At 46.1% G+C, this 20,306-nt stretch overlaps 2 protein-coding genes across 2 annotated transcripts in view; one reads left to right on the forward strand and one right to left on the reverse strand.

Annotated features, from left to right (window-relative positions):
* Window positions 1-14,225, forward strand: part of PUS10 (pseudouridylate synthase 10) — a 26,801-nt gene extending 12,576 nt beyond the window's left edge. Inside the window, exons 6-17 of the mRNA XM_010135484.1 lie at window positions 876-937; window positions 3,477-3,522; window positions 5,576-5,640; window positions 6,272-6,357; window positions 7,725-7,850; window positions 9,169-9,225; window positions 10,161-10,237; window positions 10,330-10,385; window positions 10,495-10,612; window positions 11,366-11,508; window positions 12,134-12,233; window positions 14,187-14,225. Coding sequence (XP_010133786.1) covers window positions 876-937; window positions 3,477-3,522; window positions 5,576-5,640; window positions 6,272-6,357; window positions 7,725-7,850; window positions 9,169-9,225; window positions 10,161-10,237; window positions 10,330-10,385; window positions 10,495-10,612; window positions 11,366-11,508; window positions 12,134-12,233; window positions 14,187-14,225 — 975 coding nt within the window. The remainder of the gene's footprint in view (window positions 1-875; window positions 938-3,476; window positions 3,523-5,575; window positions 5,641-6,271; window positions 6,358-7,724; window positions 7,851-9,168; window positions 9,226-10,160; window positions 10,238-10,329; window positions 10,386-10,494; window positions 10,613-11,365; window positions 11,509-12,133; window positions 12,234-14,186) is intronic.
* Window positions 14,226-18,366: 4,141 nt separating this feature from the next.
* The window catches only part of REL (v-rel avian reticuloendotheliosis viral oncogene homolog), a 25,189-nt gene continuing 23,249 nt past the window's right edge, over window positions 18,367-20,306 (reverse strand). The window contains exons 7-10 of the mRNA XM_010135486.1: window positions 20,214-20,282; window positions 20,030-20,104; window positions 19,376-19,476; window positions 18,367-19,071 (exon numbers count right to left, since the gene is read on the reverse strand). Coding sequence (XP_010133788.1) covers window positions 18,367-19,071; window positions 19,376-19,476; window positions 20,030-20,104; window positions 20,214-20,282 — 950 coding nt within the window. The remainder of the gene's footprint in view (window positions 19,072-19,375; window positions 19,477-20,029; window positions 20,105-20,213; window positions 20,283-20,306) is intronic.

The following is a 20,306-nucleotide window of genomic DNA, read 5'->3' on the forward strand; positions in this document are numbered from 1 at the left end:
GGACAGGGCAGCCTGCAGCCACACATGGACCCCAGGACTAGACTCACTTAGTCGTCATGTTGATTTTTCATCCTCCATAATAATTACAGATTGATTTTCCCAGGAGGGCTAATTGAAAGTGTTTCTTTTGTCTTAGTGAAGAAAGAAACTCTCACTTACCCTCAAGATGATCCGAGAAGAAACAAACTTCTTAGATACCAAGTTAGCAAAAGCTCAGGCAACACTCAGGCCCTGAGCCGCTTCAGACATAAAAGTTACTTGTCTAGTGCTCGTTATCTACAAGGCACTTGAATATTAGCCAATCTTTTCAATAGCCCTCTTGAGGTATTCTGGTATCTGAATAACAGAAGTAATGAGTGTTGTTTGCCCAAGGCCAGGGAGGGAATTGGGGGTAGAAGTGAGATTACACTGGAGTTTCTGGTCTAGCTGTCAGTCCACTAGGACATGTTGACTTTCTTTGCCCCAAGGCCATCCAGTCATTGCAAATGAAGCCCCTGACTAAATTTTACAGCGGTGACTACTAGAGGGGTTTTATCTTCATTCCACGCCATGCACTGCTCTCCCAGGAGGTCTGTGAAGTTTAGTGACCGTAATAGGCTTTGAGCATAGGCTGTCTCTGACTCAGCTGCCCCTGCGCAGCATGGGCCGGTAGCTAGGATGTGTAGGTCACTCAGGTTTTTGAAGTGCTCTCAAATAATCTTTGGTTACTTCAGAACTGCAAATGACGGCACACGTTTTAATGTCTTCAGGTGATGTTGTAAAATAGATGGGTTACTTTCTCTTCTGTTTCTTTACTGTTTTCCTGATACTACAATAAGGATGCTGTTTGTTTAAAAAACTATTACCTTCTTCTTTTTCATTTTGTTTGAATTTAGAGTTTGTTTGAAGTCAGCGTGGTCTTTGCTCACCCAGAAACAGACGAGGAGTGTCGTTTCCTGTAAGTTTTTATATAAATAACAAAAGATCTTTATCTAAATGCTGTGCAACACTCTTGGTTTGGATTTGCTACAGATGAGAACATGCAATGTTTATAAAGGAGAATGGGGCCTTCGTCTAAACTTCCTCATATTCAGAGTTGCAGAGCTTAAAGTTACACCATCTGTGGTTAATTCTGTGCTTTAACACCAGTAAACAAAATCATCCTGAATTCCGATTTGAACCGGAAGGAAAACATTCAGATAAATTGTTCAATCTCGGCCCCTTTCGGAGTCATTACCCTCTTCTATGTAACTCCGTCATTCTAAAAAAAAAGTCAAACCAGGTAGCTGCAGGTGGGGGAATCTTCTGAGCTCGTGCCGAGGTTTTCCTGCTCTTACAGGAGACATGGATGGGAGGGAAGGCTTTGAAGTGAGTTAATTCAACTTAGCTGGTTGATTAAAACAAACAGAAGTTCCCTGGCAGCTACACATAGGTTTTGGCCTGGCCCAGCAGGGTGTCTGCTGAAAATATTTCTGGGAATTCAGCTGCCATTTAATCTCATTTCTCAAAATCTAGCCCTAGTATCTTCTGGATAATTAGGTTCCCTCTTCCTGTTTGCTGATGCTTCCTGGAAAACCTACATTTCACTCTGTTTCATCACTTGTGCTCCTACTGCGAGTTAAGTCTTAGCATAGAAGGAGGCTCAGCATAGACTTCCCTGTTGCATAGTGAATTCATCTCTTGAGACTAGAGATTTCCTCTGCAGCCTTGATACCTTTCCCTGATCTTGCCCCTCCTGGCAGTCTTTGAATGCCCAGTGTGCCACCTTCTTGGCTTTCAACAACTGCATCCTTCATTTTTCTTGGGGTTGGGGATGAAGGAATCCATCCTTGGTGACAGACCAGGTATTAGGAAGAATTGATTACCAGTGTTTGCTGAACATCTTTCCTTTCCAGTTTCTTCAGAACTGGGCAAAAGGGGGAGAAAGTAGTAGGGCCAAACCACGATTTTAAATAATGGTATGAACCATCCTGTGAAAACTCAAGTGTTTCTGGATCCTGCACCCTTTCGTTCTTATTTATTCAATTTTATTTGATCAGTTCTTGTTTTCTGTATGCTTCTCCTTCCTCTGAAACCTCTCAGCTCTTATTTTTCAGCTCATCTTCCCTCCTTTTTGTGACCTTTCAGAAATGTTGATGCCAGGCACGTTCTGGTGCCCACGTTAGTGCTCCAAGCGGAATAGTTGTAGAGGTGAAAGCTGTAAAGACGCTCCATTCTACATTCCAGCTACTCAGGTTTATTCCATATGACTTGACAACAGCCCTTTATTTGCCTTCTCTTTGCAGCAAACTTAATCAGCAATTAAGGTTTTAGACATTTTTCTGAAGCAACAGCATATTACCTGATTTAATAACAGAGTAGTTCCTCAGGCATCAAGACATTCTGCATGTGAATGGCTGGCTGTGGGCATATTCTAAGGCAGTGGTTTTGTTTCGGTGTCAATATGGTAAATTTGGCAATTGTCACAGCTTTAGTAATGACAGTCATGGGTTTTTTGTGGAAGCAACCTGGAGAAGTCCTCCAGGTATACTTTCGGGTGAGATTTCCAAGTATGGCATCTGCAGTTCCTCATCTCTCAAGCTGTTCTTACACAATTCTGTGTAGGTAGTTGTGCTAAAATGACCCTTGGTTTGACATGGAAGGTTGAATTAGCTCTTGTTAGTTTATATTTGGAGATTGATGATGAAAGGTAAGATGATATTGAAATCTGCAAGGGGGAGTTTGGAATGCTTTGTGTCACAAAGCAACCAGGCAAGTTGCTTAATGGAGAAACAGCAAGAGGTCAGACCTGCTTCCTTACAGTCTAAAGCAGTTACAGAGGCGCTGAAAAGCACCAGCAAGAAATAACAAATTGTGCTGTCGGGCTACAAATCATCTCTGACTGGATACATAGAAATCCACTAATAGGAACAGCAACTTCCTCTGCAGTACTCAGAAAAAGTGTTTCACTGGCTTGGCTTTCACTTTCGTGAAACAACCAATTGTTTCCTTTTGAAAAGGCAAAGCACAAATGCTGTTGAACACCGGGGGTTGCTTTGTCTGTAGTAAATTGAATTTCCCTGTCCAGAAGCAGCAGTTTGAATCTCTAGTTTGTCATGGGCATTGTCTAAGAACAGTGAGTGTAGATTTCAAGATGGCAGCAAGTCTTGCACAGAACTTAAACGTTAATCGCGACGTCGAGTAGGATGGGACAGGACCGAAAGCTAAACTTCCTGTGTGTTTTTCCATCCCATCTCAGAGCTGAGACACGTTTGCATTAGAGCAGAAGAGGACTGCGCAGCTTTGTCCACGATTTCTCTCTAGACCGAGCCATGCAACCTCCCGCCGTTCCTGGTGTAGGATAAAGTTAGTTTTAAAATCTGCTCTGTGCTAAGCTGTGGAAGTCAAGATACTGGACGTGTCAGTACAAAGACCACGTACATGCCGTGCTTATAAGGCTGTCTGTGCTTGTTTGTTTTTCTGTAAGAGCAGCAGCTAATTTTCCTTTCTGTATTCAGAGCTACAGCCTGTCCAGACTGTTTCAAACCAGCGAAGAACAAACAGGTAGGATCTTACCACTGCTGTACTTCTTTTCTGACATTCAGACTGTCACAGCAGCAGCTACAACGCAGAACTTACCTGGGTATTCAGTGTTTAATGTCTGCTTTTCTTTCATCAAAAATCTCTCTACCATTCAATTGTCTGAAAATAAAGTTGTCTCCTTTATTCACTTGACATTTGTCTACTTAGGAGAACCGAGAGCTCGGTGCTTTTCTTTAGGTCGTTCATTTTCTAGACTGTCTAAAGGCCGTGATTTTAGGATTCTGTAAATACCTCCCATAAGATCTAGGAATTCGATTGTCATGCATTAAAAGTAGCATAAAAGATGATCCTAAAGCTCTCTGTGGGTGAAACAGTTCAGATAAGTCACATTTTGAAGATGAGATTCCATAGACGAAAGAGACACGATCACAGTGCACTTTTCATGTCCTCTGATCTGAATGACAGATGGAATCCATGCAGGATGGTTTTATCCTGTCTGCCTCTGGAGGAGGGGAGGGAAGAAAAGGGACCTTGCCACTCGTGAGCATGCACAAATCATTGATGGGAAAGAGACATGTAAGAATAAAAAAACAGTTGGAGAGAAACCGATATAAGTAGGAGAGTTGGTGTGATCAGAGGGAGAACAAGTAACTTCTATCATAAGCCTATGCAAGGGCTTTTGTTCTGCCTGGTGAAGAGTCAGCCGACATTTGGCAGAGGCAGCCTGACCCCAGAATTCTGCCGACTCTGCTCCACCTGACCAATAAATGCAAGTCTTTTTTTAGAAGGATCGTATTGTTACAATTCACGGCTTGCACCGCTATCCTTTAAAGGGGGGGAAATCCCACGTAAGGAGCCAAACCAACAGGGCCTGGCTGTTAAAACCACACGGGCAGCAAGATGTAGGGGAAGCTAAAGGAAAAAATACCGACTCTGAAGGGCCAGCAGAGGTTCATCCTTACAAAGAAGCTGTGCTTGAAGCTTCAACGGCTGTGTTAATCAGAGTAGTATAAAAACTGGGTTCTGAGTGAAAAACTCTGTGTCCTCTGCTGTAGATAGTTCTTTAAACCTGCTGCTAGTTTAAGGGTTTTCTGCTTACCCGTTCTACGAGAAAGGAAAGCGCTATTATCTCTAACTGATGCTTAGAAGGAGAAAGAGCAGCTTTCCTGAAGGCATCCAGAAACTTTATGTTAGAGCAAAGACTTGAATTGTCCCAAACAGCAACCCATTATTGTTCAGATTCAAATCCCCAATCCAGTTTGCAAAAAAGCTCTCGGTAAATTGGGCGTTCAGCAGATGGCCATCCAGACAGGAAAGGGCTTGGAGCACGTGCCCTAGGAGCAGAGGCTGAGGAACTTGGACTTCTTCAGCTTGGAGAAGGGAAGGCTTTCAGGAGGACCCAACTGAATGTCCCGCTAGTACCAGCAGAGAGATGATTGGGAGCAGGGAGCCAGGCTGTTCATCACAGAGCAAGGTGGAAGGTCGAGAGACGACAGAAATAAGTTGAAATGAGAGGTTCAGAGTAGATACAAGAAAAACGTTTTGGACAGTGGATCAGGGTATGCAGAGAGGGTCCATCCTTGGAGGATTTTGAGACCTGACTGGATAAAAGCCTGCACAATACGGTTTGATCTCATAGATGACCACGATTAGGAGGTTCATTTAGAGACCTTCTACCATCCTCAGGCTTCTTAAAGTAGGCTTCCACCTCACCTGCTACAACACTTGTTTTCCCCTGTTCTGGGAACCTAAATCCTGTGTTTTCTGCCTCAGCCTCACTCGGGTTACCAGCAGCAGCACCCGCCTGTGCGCCGAGGGTGGTAGCCTAACTAGCTGTTAGATTATTAGTTGTGTTGCTTTCATGCCATGGACAGATCTGGGCAAAATTACCTGTTGCTCTTTGTGCCCTGTTGAAGTTAGGGTTAAGATCACGGTGAGTTCTTGCTGATACAGAGTTGCTTTCAGGTATAAGCAAACACAAGTGAAAAGATTACATTGTGGGAAGTGTACGGTGGGTATGTTTCGGGGGTTTTTTTCTTCCTTTCTTGACTTACATTTTTATTTCACCATGCAGTCTGTTTTCACTAGAATGGCAGTTATAAAAGCCCTAGAGAAGATAAAAGAAGAGGATTTTCTCAAGTAAGTATATACTGAAACTAGTTCTTAGTCTGGTGTGTTTGTATAGAGTTCGGATGGGGAGGAAAATATTAGGTGACATGACACGTCTTTTCCCCATCAGTAAAGATGCTTCATTGGTTGATTGTCTCAGGGACAGAGGAGACACTGTGGGTCAGAGCGCTGCAGTTCCGCTCCGTGCTTTCGGCAGCGCGGCACTGCGTGTCCCTGGCTGGCATGGGGTTAGAAATGAAAATAGTTTGGTTTAGTATTGCCAATCATTTACGTGGAAAAATCTTTATGTACATCCCCAAAGCTCAGAAGGTATTTAGAAATCACGGAACTTCTGTCTTTTGAACCTTAGAGTTTGTAAGGCAAGCTTCTCTTGACGAGAAAGACTCCTCCCTGTATTTCCAAGATGTTGGGAGTTGAGTTTTAAGAAAACATCAAGTGCTGTAATATAGTGAAAATACCAGCAGTGGGAAGACATCAACAGACCCTTTTTCTGTCGTTCAACATGCTTAATCGCACTGAAACGCAGTGAACACACTGTGTTTCATGTAACCAAAGTCGTCATCTTTCGTGCCATTATCACTATGGTGATGCTGCATCACGTTCTGGATTTACTGGTATATTTTAATCTTCTCTTATACAGGCATTTCCCGTGTCCCCCGAGTTCACCAAAGAACCTCTGTGTTGCTCTGGAAATTCAGTGCAATAATGGTGCCGTTTTTGTGGCCGGTAAAGTGACCCTTTTATTTGCTGCTGTATTGTCTTAAACGTCACTTTCTAATACTGCCATGAGACCCAGAAGATTCTTGCTATTTGTTCATTCCTTCAGTTAAGTATGAGGAGCAAAGAAAGAAACCTCTCCTATCCTGGCTTTTGTTTTTCTTTAGCTTTGAGAGATGGAAGAGTTCTCTCTTCTAGAGACAGCACCTTTTGGAGAATTAAATCCAGAATAGAGTTTATTGAGTATAACGTAGTTATTTCGCTGTTATTAAATAGACGGGATCTTAATTTGTAAGCATAGTTTCAGGGCTGGTGTTGCCGTCCTGACCATATCTTTGATGCTTAGTGATCGCTTCCCCCCCACCTGGTTGGTTTTTTTTTTTTAAGGGTTCGGGAGAAACTGTTGAACCGAGAAACACCTTCTGCTTTTTTAACCCAGTCTCGTTCAGACCAAAAGCTAAAATTATTTGAATGGGGAGTTGAGAGAAAAAAATATTCTTTTCCTTTTTCCATTTTATGGAAAGAGAATTCGGCAGTGAGAAGCTGCCTTCTGAATGATTAGTCACAGCAGTTTCAGTCTTTGCCCCAGTGAAACGGTATTACTCATTTTACCCATTTGTTTGTGCGGGTTTTTCTGCAGATGAAAATGCAAGAAGGAAATATTGTTAGAAGTAGGAAAATATGATAACAAAAACCAAAATAAATGGAGCTGACAGAGGTGCAGTGTAATACGCATGGCTCCTTTGAACCCTCTTCTCTGTCTGCAAGGTTTCAGCTCAAAACTTGGTTGTGCAGGGGGGTTGTTCATTGTTCTGTGTGAACGAGGTCCTTGCTTTGTGCATATTTTCACATCTTATAAACCCTGTCAATAAGAAAGCTCAGCGTGGTCATCCGTGTCAGACTCATTCTTCGGTTAAAGCGGTCCTTGTGCCAGGGGAGATGGCGTGATAGGTGACATAACACAGACCGTGAGTGGAATCAGTCAGAGGGCGACAATCTCTTTAGCTGGCAACTTCTCAAGGTTTTTGAAATTTGCCCTAGTTTGTTGTTGAGACGTTTTGCTCACTTGATTTTCCTTGTAATGAGCCAAAGCATTTCGGTTTGGGTTTTCTTCTGTTAAACATTCAGACAGTGGCAGAACTTGGACAGAAACCTGAACTACTCGATAAGGGAGGGTGTGGGAACTGCTTTCCTTGGGACACGTTCAGCAGTGGACAGGCACATGTCGCATTTGGGGTGTGGGTGGCTGGTTCAAGACCAAGCTCATGACAAAAAAAAACCCATTTCCCATTCAGGATTAAGTTGACTCAGACTAGGCACTTGAATCTCTGCGGTTTATTCCCAGCTGTGTCAGGTAACGTACTTGTTTTTTACAGGAAGATACAACAAATATTCAAGGAATTTACCTCAGACTCCCTGGATCATCGATGGGGAGCGGAAGCTGGAGTCTTCAGTGGAAGAACTGATTTCGGAGCATCTAATGGCAGAATTCAAAGCAGACAGTAAGTATCCAGGAGATCTTTTACTACGCATTTTTCATCATTATTGGAATATTTTGTTCTGAGTAGCTACCCAATACAAGAGTATTGAGAAAGTACAAGAAAAAAGTATGTTTCTTTATCCCTCTATTACCCTGCCGAGTCAAAGCTCATAAACTTTTTCAGCGATGATCTGTGAGTAATTAGGTGACTGCTTTGTTTTATGCAGCGTCTCTTACCTCCTCAGCTGATGTGACGATGCAAACGTTACGGTTTTATGTGGCAGTATTTTTGCCTAGCCATACTTCCTAACAGTTGGGAATTCATAAAACGACATGTAACGAGAAGGGGGTTGCCATCAGCCTGCCGTAACACCTGCCTAGTCTTCGACTCCTCCATGTTTCTTACCTTGATTAATTTATTTTCTTCAGTGCATGAAGTTCCATAAGCTAAATGCTTATCCGGGGATTATCCCGATGAAATAGTCGCTGCCCATCATTTGTCATCACTAGATGTGGAATTAGAGGCGTAGAAGGGCCAAGGAAAAATTGCACTAAATATCAGATTGGAAAAAAGAATTACTTTTCTCTCTCCTCCTGTGGATGCGTTAGTCTGAACTCTGGGAAAATCCTCAAACCGCGTCTTTAGGCCGGGCACTATGTCACATCTATTTCAGGTCGCAGTTACCACAGGCTGCTACCAGAGGTGCCTGTGCGGTCATGTTGGGAAGAGACAGAAACGAGTAGGAAGACCATTGCCAGCAGGCCAAGGGAGGACACCCTTGCCTTTTGCTTAGCACTGGGGAGAGCCGTCTGGAGTACTGGCTCCAGTTCTGGGCTCCCCAGTACACGAAAGACGTGGACGTAGTGAAACGAGTCCAGCAAAGGTCTGTGAAGATGTTATGGGTGTGGAGCATTCCCAGCTAAGACAATTCTGGTGGTGTGACCAAAATACACCGAAGAATTTTCTCAGGGTTATGTAGTTGCCATCATACAACCAGATAAATGAGAGATAATAAAACCCGAGGAAATCTTTACGCATCCTGTGCGTTCCCTATGGAGGGAAGAATTTTAAACCACCAGTTTTTGAGGAACCCTTTGGAATAGAGCTGCAAAGTTTCCTCTGGCGTGAGGTTTGGTCCCCCATTCCTCTGCAGGCAGAGCTGAACGGTGGGTTATGATGAAGGCAACAAAATACCCAACAGTACATTTTTGTAGCTTGAAAGATAAAAAAACAACCAAATACACAGAGGTTCCTTTTCAGTTTGGACCTGAATTTTCTTCCCCTTTTGTCCAGCAGCGTAAAATAAAATCTCACCCGCCTTGTTCCAATCTGTTAACAGGCTTTAACTTTTCCTCCTCTGGAAGAGAAGATGTGGATGTGAGGACACTAGGCAATGGTAAGGCTTGGAACATCCCCTGTGAAACACAGAAACAAAGAGAGTGGTGAGCCGAAGCTACCCGAATAGATCTTGCAGAGCGTCAAGCGCACAAGTGTGTGACCAGGCATGCCTTGAAATTTTACCGAAACATTTTGGTGCTATTTATGTATTTATTTCCAACATCAAACAGATCCATGTAGCCAGCCGGAAGAGGAGCCCTTTTCAGGGTCCGGGGCTGGGCAGGTGCATGGAAATGCGTAGCTTGCTAGGAGTACTTTATTTTATTCCCTTCCTCTTTTCATGCCGTTCATGGCAGACCGATTCCTTTCTCGTTTTCTACTGGGTCCTTCCGCTGTGCCTCACTGTCGCCGGGGAGTGGGGAAGCCTTATTTTCTTTTGAACTTGGGTCCTTTAAAAAGGTCTATTGCTTCCAATATGCTGACGCTGCCATAACCAAAGAAGGAGGGGAAGGGAAAGGTGAAAATTAAGAGTGCTGTGTTTCAGTTGCTGTCTGGTTTGTAGCGTAGTTCCTGGCACTGCTGAGACCGGGGATCATCCCTGGCCCTGAGCACAGACAGAGCAGCTATCGCAACAGATGTTTAGCTGAGGGAGCGGGATTTAACATCGTCTTGCACCTGGGCATTGCTGTAGGTGACAGAAAATAAGCTAATTAACTTTTTTCTTATTTTATTTTTTAATTAGCACAGACTTGTACAAGATGTCTTCTGGGAAGGCGTAATTTGCACTTATTGCTGATACTGGGGTTTAGTAGCCAAAAAATGTCCCTTGCTTCTTTCCTTCCATCTGATGCTACATCCCTAAACCCGCAAGTCCTACCCCCGTTTGCCTAACAAACCGCAGACAATCTTCACACCTTCCAGCCTTACTGCCTACCTCCAAACCTTAATTTAGAACAACATGTTTTTATGTTTTATGGCCACGCATGTTGCCAGGAAGGCCCTTTGCAATCGAGCTTGTGAATCCTCGTAGGATACATTTCACTGCTGAGGAAATGAAGGGACTTCAGCAGGTAAATCATCTGCACCTCCCAGAACTCATAAAGCATGTGTTTCTTCTCGAACTGAGCAGTTTTGCTAACAGATTCTTTTTTAAATATCACAGACAATTAATAACTCTTCAGACAAAATACAGGTTCGAGATTTACAGCTTGTCACCAGGTCAGTATTTACCATCGCTGGCGCGGGATCGCAGAGCGATGCGCTGGGAGTTTGGCAGCCCTGTATAGTTACTCTTATGTTACGGGCGTAATTAATTTATTTTGTTTAGAGAGGCAATTGGTCGTATGAAGGAGGGTGAAGAGGAAAAGACAAAGACCTACAGTGCCTTAATATGGACGGACAAAGCAATACAGAGAGAAGATATCGCGTTTCTAGATGATATCAAGGTACCTGTAGCCCTTTTGGCTGGTTTATGTAGTACCTGTCCTGGTGCCCGATGGGAGAGCTTCAACTGCTGGTCAGAGAGGTGCTGCTCATGGAGAAGAGGGGTCAGCTTCTGTTGAGCCGCACCGTTTCCTAGGGGTTTGGCCATGAAATCATTCTCAAAGCGAGGGCTTGAGCCATCACACTTCAGGGAGACAACTGGCGTGCAGCTTTCTCGTAGTGTGCCCACTCACTTCCTGAGAAGTTGCCTTTCAAACTGCTGCATCTCATCTGGGAAAGGGGGTGGGGGATGAACTTTTTAAACGACTGTTACGAGATCTAATCTCACTTCGGGGGTTTTTCCCTCATTTTTATTTCTAGGGGCTTGGATGTAGTTTAGACAAAGCATTTTGTGGGTGGGTTGGGCTTTGTTTTTCTTTTTTTTTTTTTTGATTGCCCTGAGGCTCTCAGTGAGCTTCTAAATCCTGGAGTTATTCCAGCAAAGGACTACGGAGATTTCAAGGTTATTGCTCTGTATTTGTGATTCCATTCGTTCGTATTCATATGAGCTCTGCTCATTTAGCCCTTGAGATGGCTGTCCTCTTCTTTCCCTTCGATAAACATGGAAAAAATGAGTCTTGCCTCAAGAAGATTACTCAGCTACCATAAAACAATATACAAAAGATGTGATTGGTTAATGACACATTCGACTCTCACAATCTGTGCAGCTCGTTGCACATTTCCTTCCTCATTTATTGTGTCACTTCTTGCAACAGGAATTAAAGCTTGACCAGAAGACACCTCTGCGGGTCCTCCACCGAAGGCCTCTAGCTGTGAGATGTCGGATCATTCACACCATGAAATGCGAGTACATCGATGAGCACCACTTTCGGCTGCGGCTGAAGACTCAAGCAGGAACGTATCCTTAGATGCTGTCACACAACGCGCGTACAGAACGGTGGGATTGGAGCGACTGGGGGAATGGGAGGCTTCGCCTTTGTACCGCTGGGCTCTTTCTAAAGCCCTGCTCTTCACCGTGAGTCGCTGCAGCATGTTTGTCAGAATTTCTCATTCAGCCTTTTATTCAAAAATGCCACTTGTGAGCGTGGGGGGGTTGTGATGATAAAGTATGGGACAACTATAAAAATGTCCTGCTTACAGATTTTTAAAATTAAAGCTTTTTCTAATTTAACTGAAAACCTTCCAGCTTAGGAAACAAGCATTTCTGCAATATTCAACGCACTGCACTGCAGACTGGGGGTTGCTGCTACTTACACGGGAAGAGTCTTGTCATAAAGTCACCATCACTTTGGCATAAAACAGAAAATACCGTGCAGTTCTTGGCACTAAGAGTCAGAAGCCAAGAACTAGGAACCCTTTTAAAGATGGGTACGGGCTTAACAGGATGTTCACTGTAAACTGGCTCGGGAGTAGAGGACGACACTATTTTTGCTGAGAGCATTTTTCACCACCCCATACTCTTTCTTTTTTTCCTTTTGATTTCTCTGTGGTAAAACACACCTTTCCTTAGCCAGTGTTTCTAGCTACATTAAGGAATTCGTGCATGGAGACTTTGGAAGAACCAAGCCCAATATTGGCTCCCTACTGAACAGAACTGCCGACATTCTGGAGCTGGACGTGGAAGTAAGTCATTTGCTGTGCATCTTTCCTGGGAATGAGTAACATAGCTGCGTTTGTGCGATGGTGTCAGTGGAATTGCTCTAACTGAAGCAAGACCTTACCACAGTTAACAGAAAAATTGATGGTAATGCAAAAAAACAGTGGTTTGTACCATGCTGTGAATCCATGCCGGGGAGGAACGGGAGGACACACCTTGAATTACGATGCTTATTATTAGCACCCACTGGGACAGAGCGTAGCAATGTTACATGTACCACAGGGTCGGGTGAACTATGGGAGACATTTGACCTCCTCTTTCAACGCTGCTTCAAACGCAGCAAGAAATTCTGTCTGTTCAGTTGCTGGACTCAGATGGAAAACCAGAATTGGTTCTGGGCACACTAATGTTTGTGGGGATACGGATTTGGTATTTGACTACTGGTTTGGCAGGGGTTATTGAAGACATGGGGTTTCAGTTCAAGCAGCCGATGATCAGCGCGCTTGTTCTCATGTAGTCCTGGGAAGCTGCCCACATTTTGCAGTTTGTTGAGTGTGTTGTAGGATAGTACAGAAAGAGCTCGAGGAGGCACTGCAGTTACCCCTGAAAGCAGGAACCCCTGAGCTGGGGCTCGGGCTGACAAACACCGCTCTCGTACGGATAGATGTCAGGGCACTTACTGGGCATAACTGTGAAAGATGTCTGGGGACTTGAAAATAATTAGTCATCTTGCTAATAATGCATTTGAGCTCAGCCTAAGAGCCTAATCCTTTGGTGAGGCTGTAGATCAGGCAGGGAGGAGGTATGATTAATGCAGGCGGTCTTGAAGCCAAAGCGCTTCCCGTGCTGTGTGGCGATGCCCGTGTTGAGATTGCGGACGATAGCGTAGGGTGTGCTGCCTTTGGCAGAGGGCGAGCAACCAGCCTATGCCCAGCAGGAGCTGCAGATGCTGCCTCGGGGAAGACAGACGTCACCCAAGCTGCAGTGATTACGACATCTCCTTCTAGGAAAGCATCAGGCATGTTCTGTCCCTTCCGACTAACCCTCAGGATGGCTGTGAATGATGTCACCTAGATAATTCCTGCGCATGAGGTTTGACAGCTTATTCCTTTAGTCTGGTTTTCCTTGCTCAGGAGGCAGCTTTGGGGACAGGTGATGGTTTTCTACCCGGTCTTTGCCTGCACTGCCCAATGCTTGAGTATTTCTGTGGCATCAACCAGTCAACAGGTTTACAGAATCATGTAGTTGGAAAAGACCTTTAAGATCGAGTCCAGCTGTTAACCCAGCACTGCCAACATCCCTAAACCGTAGTGATGACCATGCTGTTCTGTCTAGGGATATGCCATATGGGGTATTTCTGTGGCATCAACCAGTCAACAGGTTTACAGAATCATGTAGTTGGAAAAGACCTTTAAGATCGAGTCCAGCTGTTAACCCAGCACTGCCAGGTCACCAAGCCCCGTCTCTCAGCATCACGTCGACATGTCTTTTAAACCCCTCCAGGGATGGGCACTCTGCCACGGCCCTGGGCAGCCTGAGCCAATGCCTGACCAGTCTCTCTACAAAGAAACTTTTCCTAATATCCAGCCTAAACCTTAATATCCAGGTTGGCTGGTTTCACATGATAGTGGCCCATCAGATGGGAGATGGTTCACGTTTTTAATTAACAGTTGTGGACTCTCTGTAAATGATGTAATAAACAAACAAGAAATGATGCCGGGAAGAAGTACAAGGAGCTGGGGTTCTGCTTGATGACGTCCAGCTCCCTGCGCTCTCTCCAGACACCCAACAAGCCATAAGAACGAGGTGGCCGTTTCACCCTGCCACCTTCTGCTTGCCTTGTCTCTTACCTTCGTGTCCTTTATTTACTGTGTTTCTTTCCCCCACCAGCCTACAGCTGACAAACACCTAGTGTTTATATATGTACAACACCAACTCTGCTGATCCTGCCTTTTGTTTTTCTCCCCCTGCTCTTCTAGTCCGTTGACGTTGACTGGCCTCCCACCCTGGATAACTAACTTCTCAAGCTGGGCCGAGGAAGCAGCAGCTCTGTCGGCAGCTGGTTACTGAGCACTGCGCAGTACGACAGCTTGGCTGCGGAGTGTTTCTGTGGAACGTCTGGATCATGTTGGTCTGCCAAAGGACACTTAATTTGCATCAGCTGTAAACCCTCTGGAGCGGGTGGTAGTCACTCGGTCCCTCGCCTTTAATTCCTTCTGTGCATCAAAAGGTTTTGGTCAGTGTATTGGTAATGAGTTTTCAGAGGAAGACTTTGCACTGAAACCCAAGTTTTTCTGGTTTAAAAACATTAGTGATGCTTCCTAGAAACAACAGTTGAGGTCCTTGAGGTCTCACAGTCCTCTTCAGGCACAGGATTTCCCCAGCTGAGTCACTGGGTATAAAAAGATTGGGAACTCCTGGCAGCGCTGCACAATGGAAACCTAAAGAAAAACAGGAATACCAAGAACCTCAAAGCGCAGGCAAAGATAAAATGCACCGAGGAATGTTGGCGTGGAGAAACCAAGGCAGAGATGAAGCGCTTTGGTTTTGCGGCGCAATACGTTTTTCTCGTACCCAGCCCTGGGCTGGTGCCTGGAAGAGCTGAACGTTGCCCAGAACAAGGAAAGCCCTGAGGTTTTTCTCTTTGATTATTTTAAGTATTTCATACAAAGCCCCACCTGCATCTTTAGGAAAAGCCACTTCTGTGCCTGTATCACGTTACGCCATTAGGAAGATGCTTCTGCTGACTTGAAGTACGGGAGAGAGTTAAACTATCAACAAGAAATTAACGTTTGGAATTTAAGAGCTCTTAATTAATTAACATTTCAGAAATAGGGAGGGGAATGTTTGCCAAGATAAACCCCTGTGTTTGGACAGGGAGGATTTCAGGGATGTCCTCCCTTCAACCCAGCGGTGCCAGGACCTCACGTGATGACTTGGACTTGGATGATGCTCAACAAGGCATCAATAAATGTATTTTCAAGGAGCTCCTGAAAACTGATCCTGAAGAATTAGTCTAAATATTGTACGCTCTGCCTGTGCCTGGCTGCCAAAACTTGTCTCTCCTCCTTTGTTCTCCTAGCCCACTGCAACTTCAGCGTTGGGAGTTCAGAAGCTCCTGCGTTTCTGACACAAAAATAAAGGAACCTGATTCAGACAGCACTATTTCCTTTGGTTTTAAACTCAAAGCTCTTAGGAGCAACAGATGCCAGGAGTAGCTCTCTCAGATAATAATCTGTACCCAGAATGGAAGAGTCACGAACGATGGAAAACTGAACCCAGAAAACAAACAAAGGAGCATTTCGGACTCGGATCTGTGTGACCTCTTGAAACTCGAAGTGAGCTAAACCACTATGGATTTGCAAATACCATCAACTACAGCGAAAAAAATGTCAGCAGGCCTGCGCTGGGGACAGGACAGACGGGAGGAGAGATGTTCAGGGGGGACGCAGCAGCAGAGAGGGCTCCTGCTCCTGCGGCAGCACGAGGATGCTCGAGGCACACTCAGCCCGGCCCTTTCTGCGCGGCAGCTCTATGTCATCGTGGGGCCAGTGGGAAGAACCAAAGTGCAGATCAACAGGGCCCTGAAGGTGACGCTGACGGCACTGAGTCTAATCCCTTCACTAAACAGCACAGAGGGCCACCAGGAATTCCCACACAGCTCACCTGGGTGATACATATGAAGTATCCCGATGAGGGGAGGAAAAGCTGATGATGCAAACGCCTGCACGGCTCTGTAGGCAGTTGCTGTTCAGTGGTGGTGTGGAAACAGGGAAAGGAAAGCTGTGACCTGGGTGTTTCTCAATTTAAAGTCTGCAGCTGCTAATGCAGGGTGTTTGAACGCTCATTATCTGCCAGGATTCCTGCAGCCACTAGCATTCATATCGTACTTTGGCCATACTATTTTTACAAGTGAAATACCTACTCCTGGGTACTCACGTAGGACGGTTTGTGAGGAGGAGATTTCATCGCTTTAGGATTTGTAGTGGCCAGCAGTAACCGTGAGCAGAACCTGCCCGAGACAGCCGCAGGGTGAGCAGCCCGCGAGCTGCCTTCTCCCCCTTCTCTGGCTTTCCTGCAGCGAGGGGTGTTGGGAATCCGAGAAGGCTGCAAAGATGAGTGTTTTGTATAACCACGTTTTTTAATTACCAAACCGACTCGTTTACAAAGGAAAACAGAACTTTGACAATATTTAATTACACAGTAAAAACAAATTGTACTATAAAGAGCTTTCTATGAAGTGAGTAAAATGTTTACCTTTAATATCCTTAAAATTGAGAACTTCAAAAAAAAAAAAAAAAAAAAAAAAAAAAAAAAAAAAAAAAAAAAAAAAAAAAAAAAAAAAAAAAAAAAAAAAAAAAAAAGACCTGAATAAATACGACATTTCAAACTTTTGCTGTCTTTCTTTGGTCTTTCTGTTACCTGAGGCTGCAGAGGAGCCATGCAGCAGGGAGGAAGAGCTGCTTTTAAAGGTGGAGACTTCAGGAGCGAGGGGAAGCAGCTTTCCCAGCTCTATACATTCCACGCAGCGTCGGAGGAGCAGCCCCCGCCAACCCTGGGGCAGCAGCGGCACCACGGGTTACTGCAGCTCGGGATCGTGGCTTTCCTGGACACCACGGAGCATCGGGGAGTTCCCTCCTGCCCTCTAACACAACTGTAGGTCTCAAGCGGCTTTTTTTGATTCGGGGTTGTGGTTTTTTATGTATCTGTGTGTGCTCTTTTTGTTGCTCCTTTCCACGGTGCAGTTTTATGTGGCCAACCGGTTACAAGGAGATTCTTAAGCCTTACCTGCCATCTAAACCAGCTGTATCAGTTAAGAAATAACTCGTCTATTTCTTGCTGTGTTGCTTCTTAAAAAATAGTAATAATAATAATAATAAACTAGCGAAGCCTTATAATGCAGAGGAGAGTGTCTCACTTACCCAGTTACACCCATGCGAGTGTCACCCAACACCCCGCGGCTCAGGCTAAGCGCAGAGAACCAAGGGGAAGGGAGGAAGTTCGGGTTCCTGATACAGGGGAGTGTTTTTAACTAGTACTGACTGAAACGGCCTCGAGGTGTTAATCGAGCGCATCGAGGCGAGGCTGCGCGAAGAGCGCCTGCGGCTTTGCCCCAAAGCTTTTGGAGCGGGGTGGGGCGGGGAGGCAGGGGCCGAGCCGCCTTCTAAGCAGTCACTTGCATAGCAGGAAACTGCCGGGATACCTGAGGGAAGAATAGGTGGATGCTTCGGCTCAACCTATTTCTGCGGTTCAAAAAGAACACACACAGGCCTCAGCTACACACACACACACACAAACACACAAACACACACACACGCACGCACGCACACACACACGCACGCACGCACGCACTTCCAGAGAAATAACAGCGTGCTCCATTCCTAAAGCAACAGGGGTATGTCACTGAAAATAGTGCACTTGGGAGGAGGTGCAGCCAAGTCCTTACTTGCTGTTTGTTCCTTTGTGCAGTGATTCATTTACAACAGAGCTGGACTCTTTAAAAACTCAAACCTTCCGGTCTTTTTAAAATACATCTAACAATGACATAGTCATTAAAAAAATTTTAAGAGTAAATTTGCCTTCAAAGCAAATGGAGTGTGGTGAAAAATGTGAAAAATCAACAATGCGTCGTCTTATTTGAGGAGAGGAATATTTTGTGTGGAAGAGGGTAAGAAACCTAAACCTTACAAGTAAGCTGAGTAAAACGTTGTTAGTGAGGCTGAACCAGAGTGCCCAGTGCGGGTTTTCTTCCTAATTTCTGTCCTAGCAAAATTAAAGTGTAATTTCCATAGTAAAAAATGGTTCTTTTTGAAGCAATTTGAACCCTGTGAAGTACCGGAGACTTTAACCCTTCTGAGGTGGCCAGCTTTTACAGTCCCCGAAGGTACGGAAGGGTCAAGTGTTAACAGTTCCCTTTGCCAACAGCGTAAAAATAGGTGTAACAAGGTCCTTTAAAGGTACAGAACCCCAAACCCTACTCCCACCTCTACGGGCACCAGTTTTGGGGCTGTAATCTAGAACCTGAAGTTATATGGTGAAACGTGCATAGTAACATTCTGACAGAGAAAGCAGGGACTCCAGCAGGGAGAGCGACTCCTGGTCACTCGGCCAGCCCTCAGAAAAGCTCTCCGCACCCGCGTCCGGCCCGGCCCGGCCGGCTCAGTCGTTATAGCTCGGTATGATGCTATCGAACTGTAAAGACTGGTAGAGCTCATCAGTGTGGACACCGTCGATGTCGTAGAGCTGGGCATCTGCAACGCTATTCTGGTGGTTTGGGATAGGGTTGGTGGGTAGTCTTGATTGGCTTAAAACGTTGTGGTCTATAAAACCGTAACCTGGTGGGTCAGCTAAGCTGGACTGCGAATTAAAAGGGGTGCTGCCCACAGCGCCTACCGACGGGCACGCCGGAGGCACCGGCTGGAGCTGCTGCCTGTGATTGGTGGCATTTAACACGGGGTGATACTTGTCAAAGTTTATGCTGGTGCAGTTCATGTCGTCGGTCTCCATGTTCATGATGCTGGCTGTGGAGACGCTGGCGGGGTGAGCCTGCGGCACGATGCTGTTGCTGGAAACGCTCTGCAAGTCTGCAGTCGACACCGCCGCTGCTACGATCCCGTTGGTGCTGCTGAAATTCTGGTAGAAACCCGAATCTTTCTCCTCGGGCCAGTTCAGAGAGTTGTCAGGGAACGCCGGGAGCGCGCCGCCGCCCTGAGCACCAGGCTGAGGCCCATCTGCCGCCAAGCTGTTCTGCGGGTGCGTGTTGAGCAGGGTGCTGGCCGAAGAGGGGCTGCTGTACAGGGGCTGCCAGCACGAGGAGAGCGTGTCCTGCTTCACGGGCCCCACCGGCGCGGCCGGATGGGCGATCTGCGCAGGGTACATCTGACCGGGGTTGGCCCCATCTGCCGCGAAGCTGTTCTGCGGGTGCGTGTTGAGCAGGGTGCTGGCCGAAGAGGGGCTGCTGTACAGGGGCTGCCAGCACGAGGAGAGCGTGTCCTGCTTCACGGGCCCCACCGGCGCGGCCGGATGGGCGATCTGCGCAGGGTACATCTGACCGGGGTTGGCCAGCGCGCCCAGCCCCGGCATCATCAGCGCGGGTGGAAACCAGTTTGGTTATCCTGTACAGGGGCTGCCAGCACGAGGAGAGCGTGTCCTGCTTCACGGGCCCCACCGGCGCGGCCGGATGGGCGATCTGCGCAGGGTACATCTGACCGGGGTTGGCCAGCGCGCCCAGCCCCGGCATCATCAGCGAGGGTGGAAACAAGTTTGGTTCTATGGAAAGGAAAGACGTGACTGCGTTTGAGTACTGGTTTTTGTTTGTTTTCTAAATGACAAGTGGTAAAGAGTAAAGCAAACCCGGTGCTACCTTAGTAAGACCAGATGTGCATTTGCACTTTCGTACTTGGTGAACTGCTTGCCAGGGTCTGGGAGCCAGACTTCTGGCCAGCAGCAAGACAGTGCTGAAGGTGACGGCTACATCCAAGGGAAGAACTGATGGTTTTAGCTCACAGAGTCAAAATGACCAGTATCTTACAGGAAGAAACCCTCAAGAGAACAGCAGAATTTCAAGCGAAGAGGAGGGAAGGCAGCAGCCGAACACAGAGAGAAGTCGGTAGTTATCTAAATCAAGGCTGAAAGCTGGCGGTGCCTCAAGAGGAAGAAGGTGGAGCCCTCCCCTGTGTGAGGCTGCAGCATGGCCGAGGCTTTGGGAAGAAGCTGGAGGAGGGAAGGTAAGGGAGCCCCCCCGGAAAAGGTTCCAGCCCTTCCCCACAGTGATCGAACACGTTTGTTTCAGGCCGCTGTTGGACTGCAAGCAGAAACCTACCTTTCTTGATCAGCTTCCCCTGAGGAGCGACAGCGGGGAACGAAGCCACTTTGGGCCTCTCTGTCGTGTTTGACCCTGCGAAGGAAGAAGGTGTGAGTCTACTCTGGACGTTTGCTTTTATATCTAAAAAATCCATCTACCCATAAGACTACTCAAACAGGAAAAAGACGAATATTTTCCTCACCACAGTCCTGAATGAGCTTTTGCCAAGCCAACGTTGACCTCTGCCTCTTTGCTTTGTTGCCGTACGGATCTACAGAGGAAGGAGCGGAAGGGA

This window comes from Buceros rhinoceros, unplaced genomic scaffold, assembly GCF_000710305.1.
Source record: "Buceros rhinoceros silvestris isolate BGI_N320 unplaced genomic scaffold, ASM71030v1 scaffold12004, whole genome shotgun sequence".
In the NCBI taxonomy this organism is placed as follows: Eukaryota; Metazoa; Chordata; class Aves; order Bucerotiformes; family Bucerotidae; genus Buceros; species Buceros rhinoceros.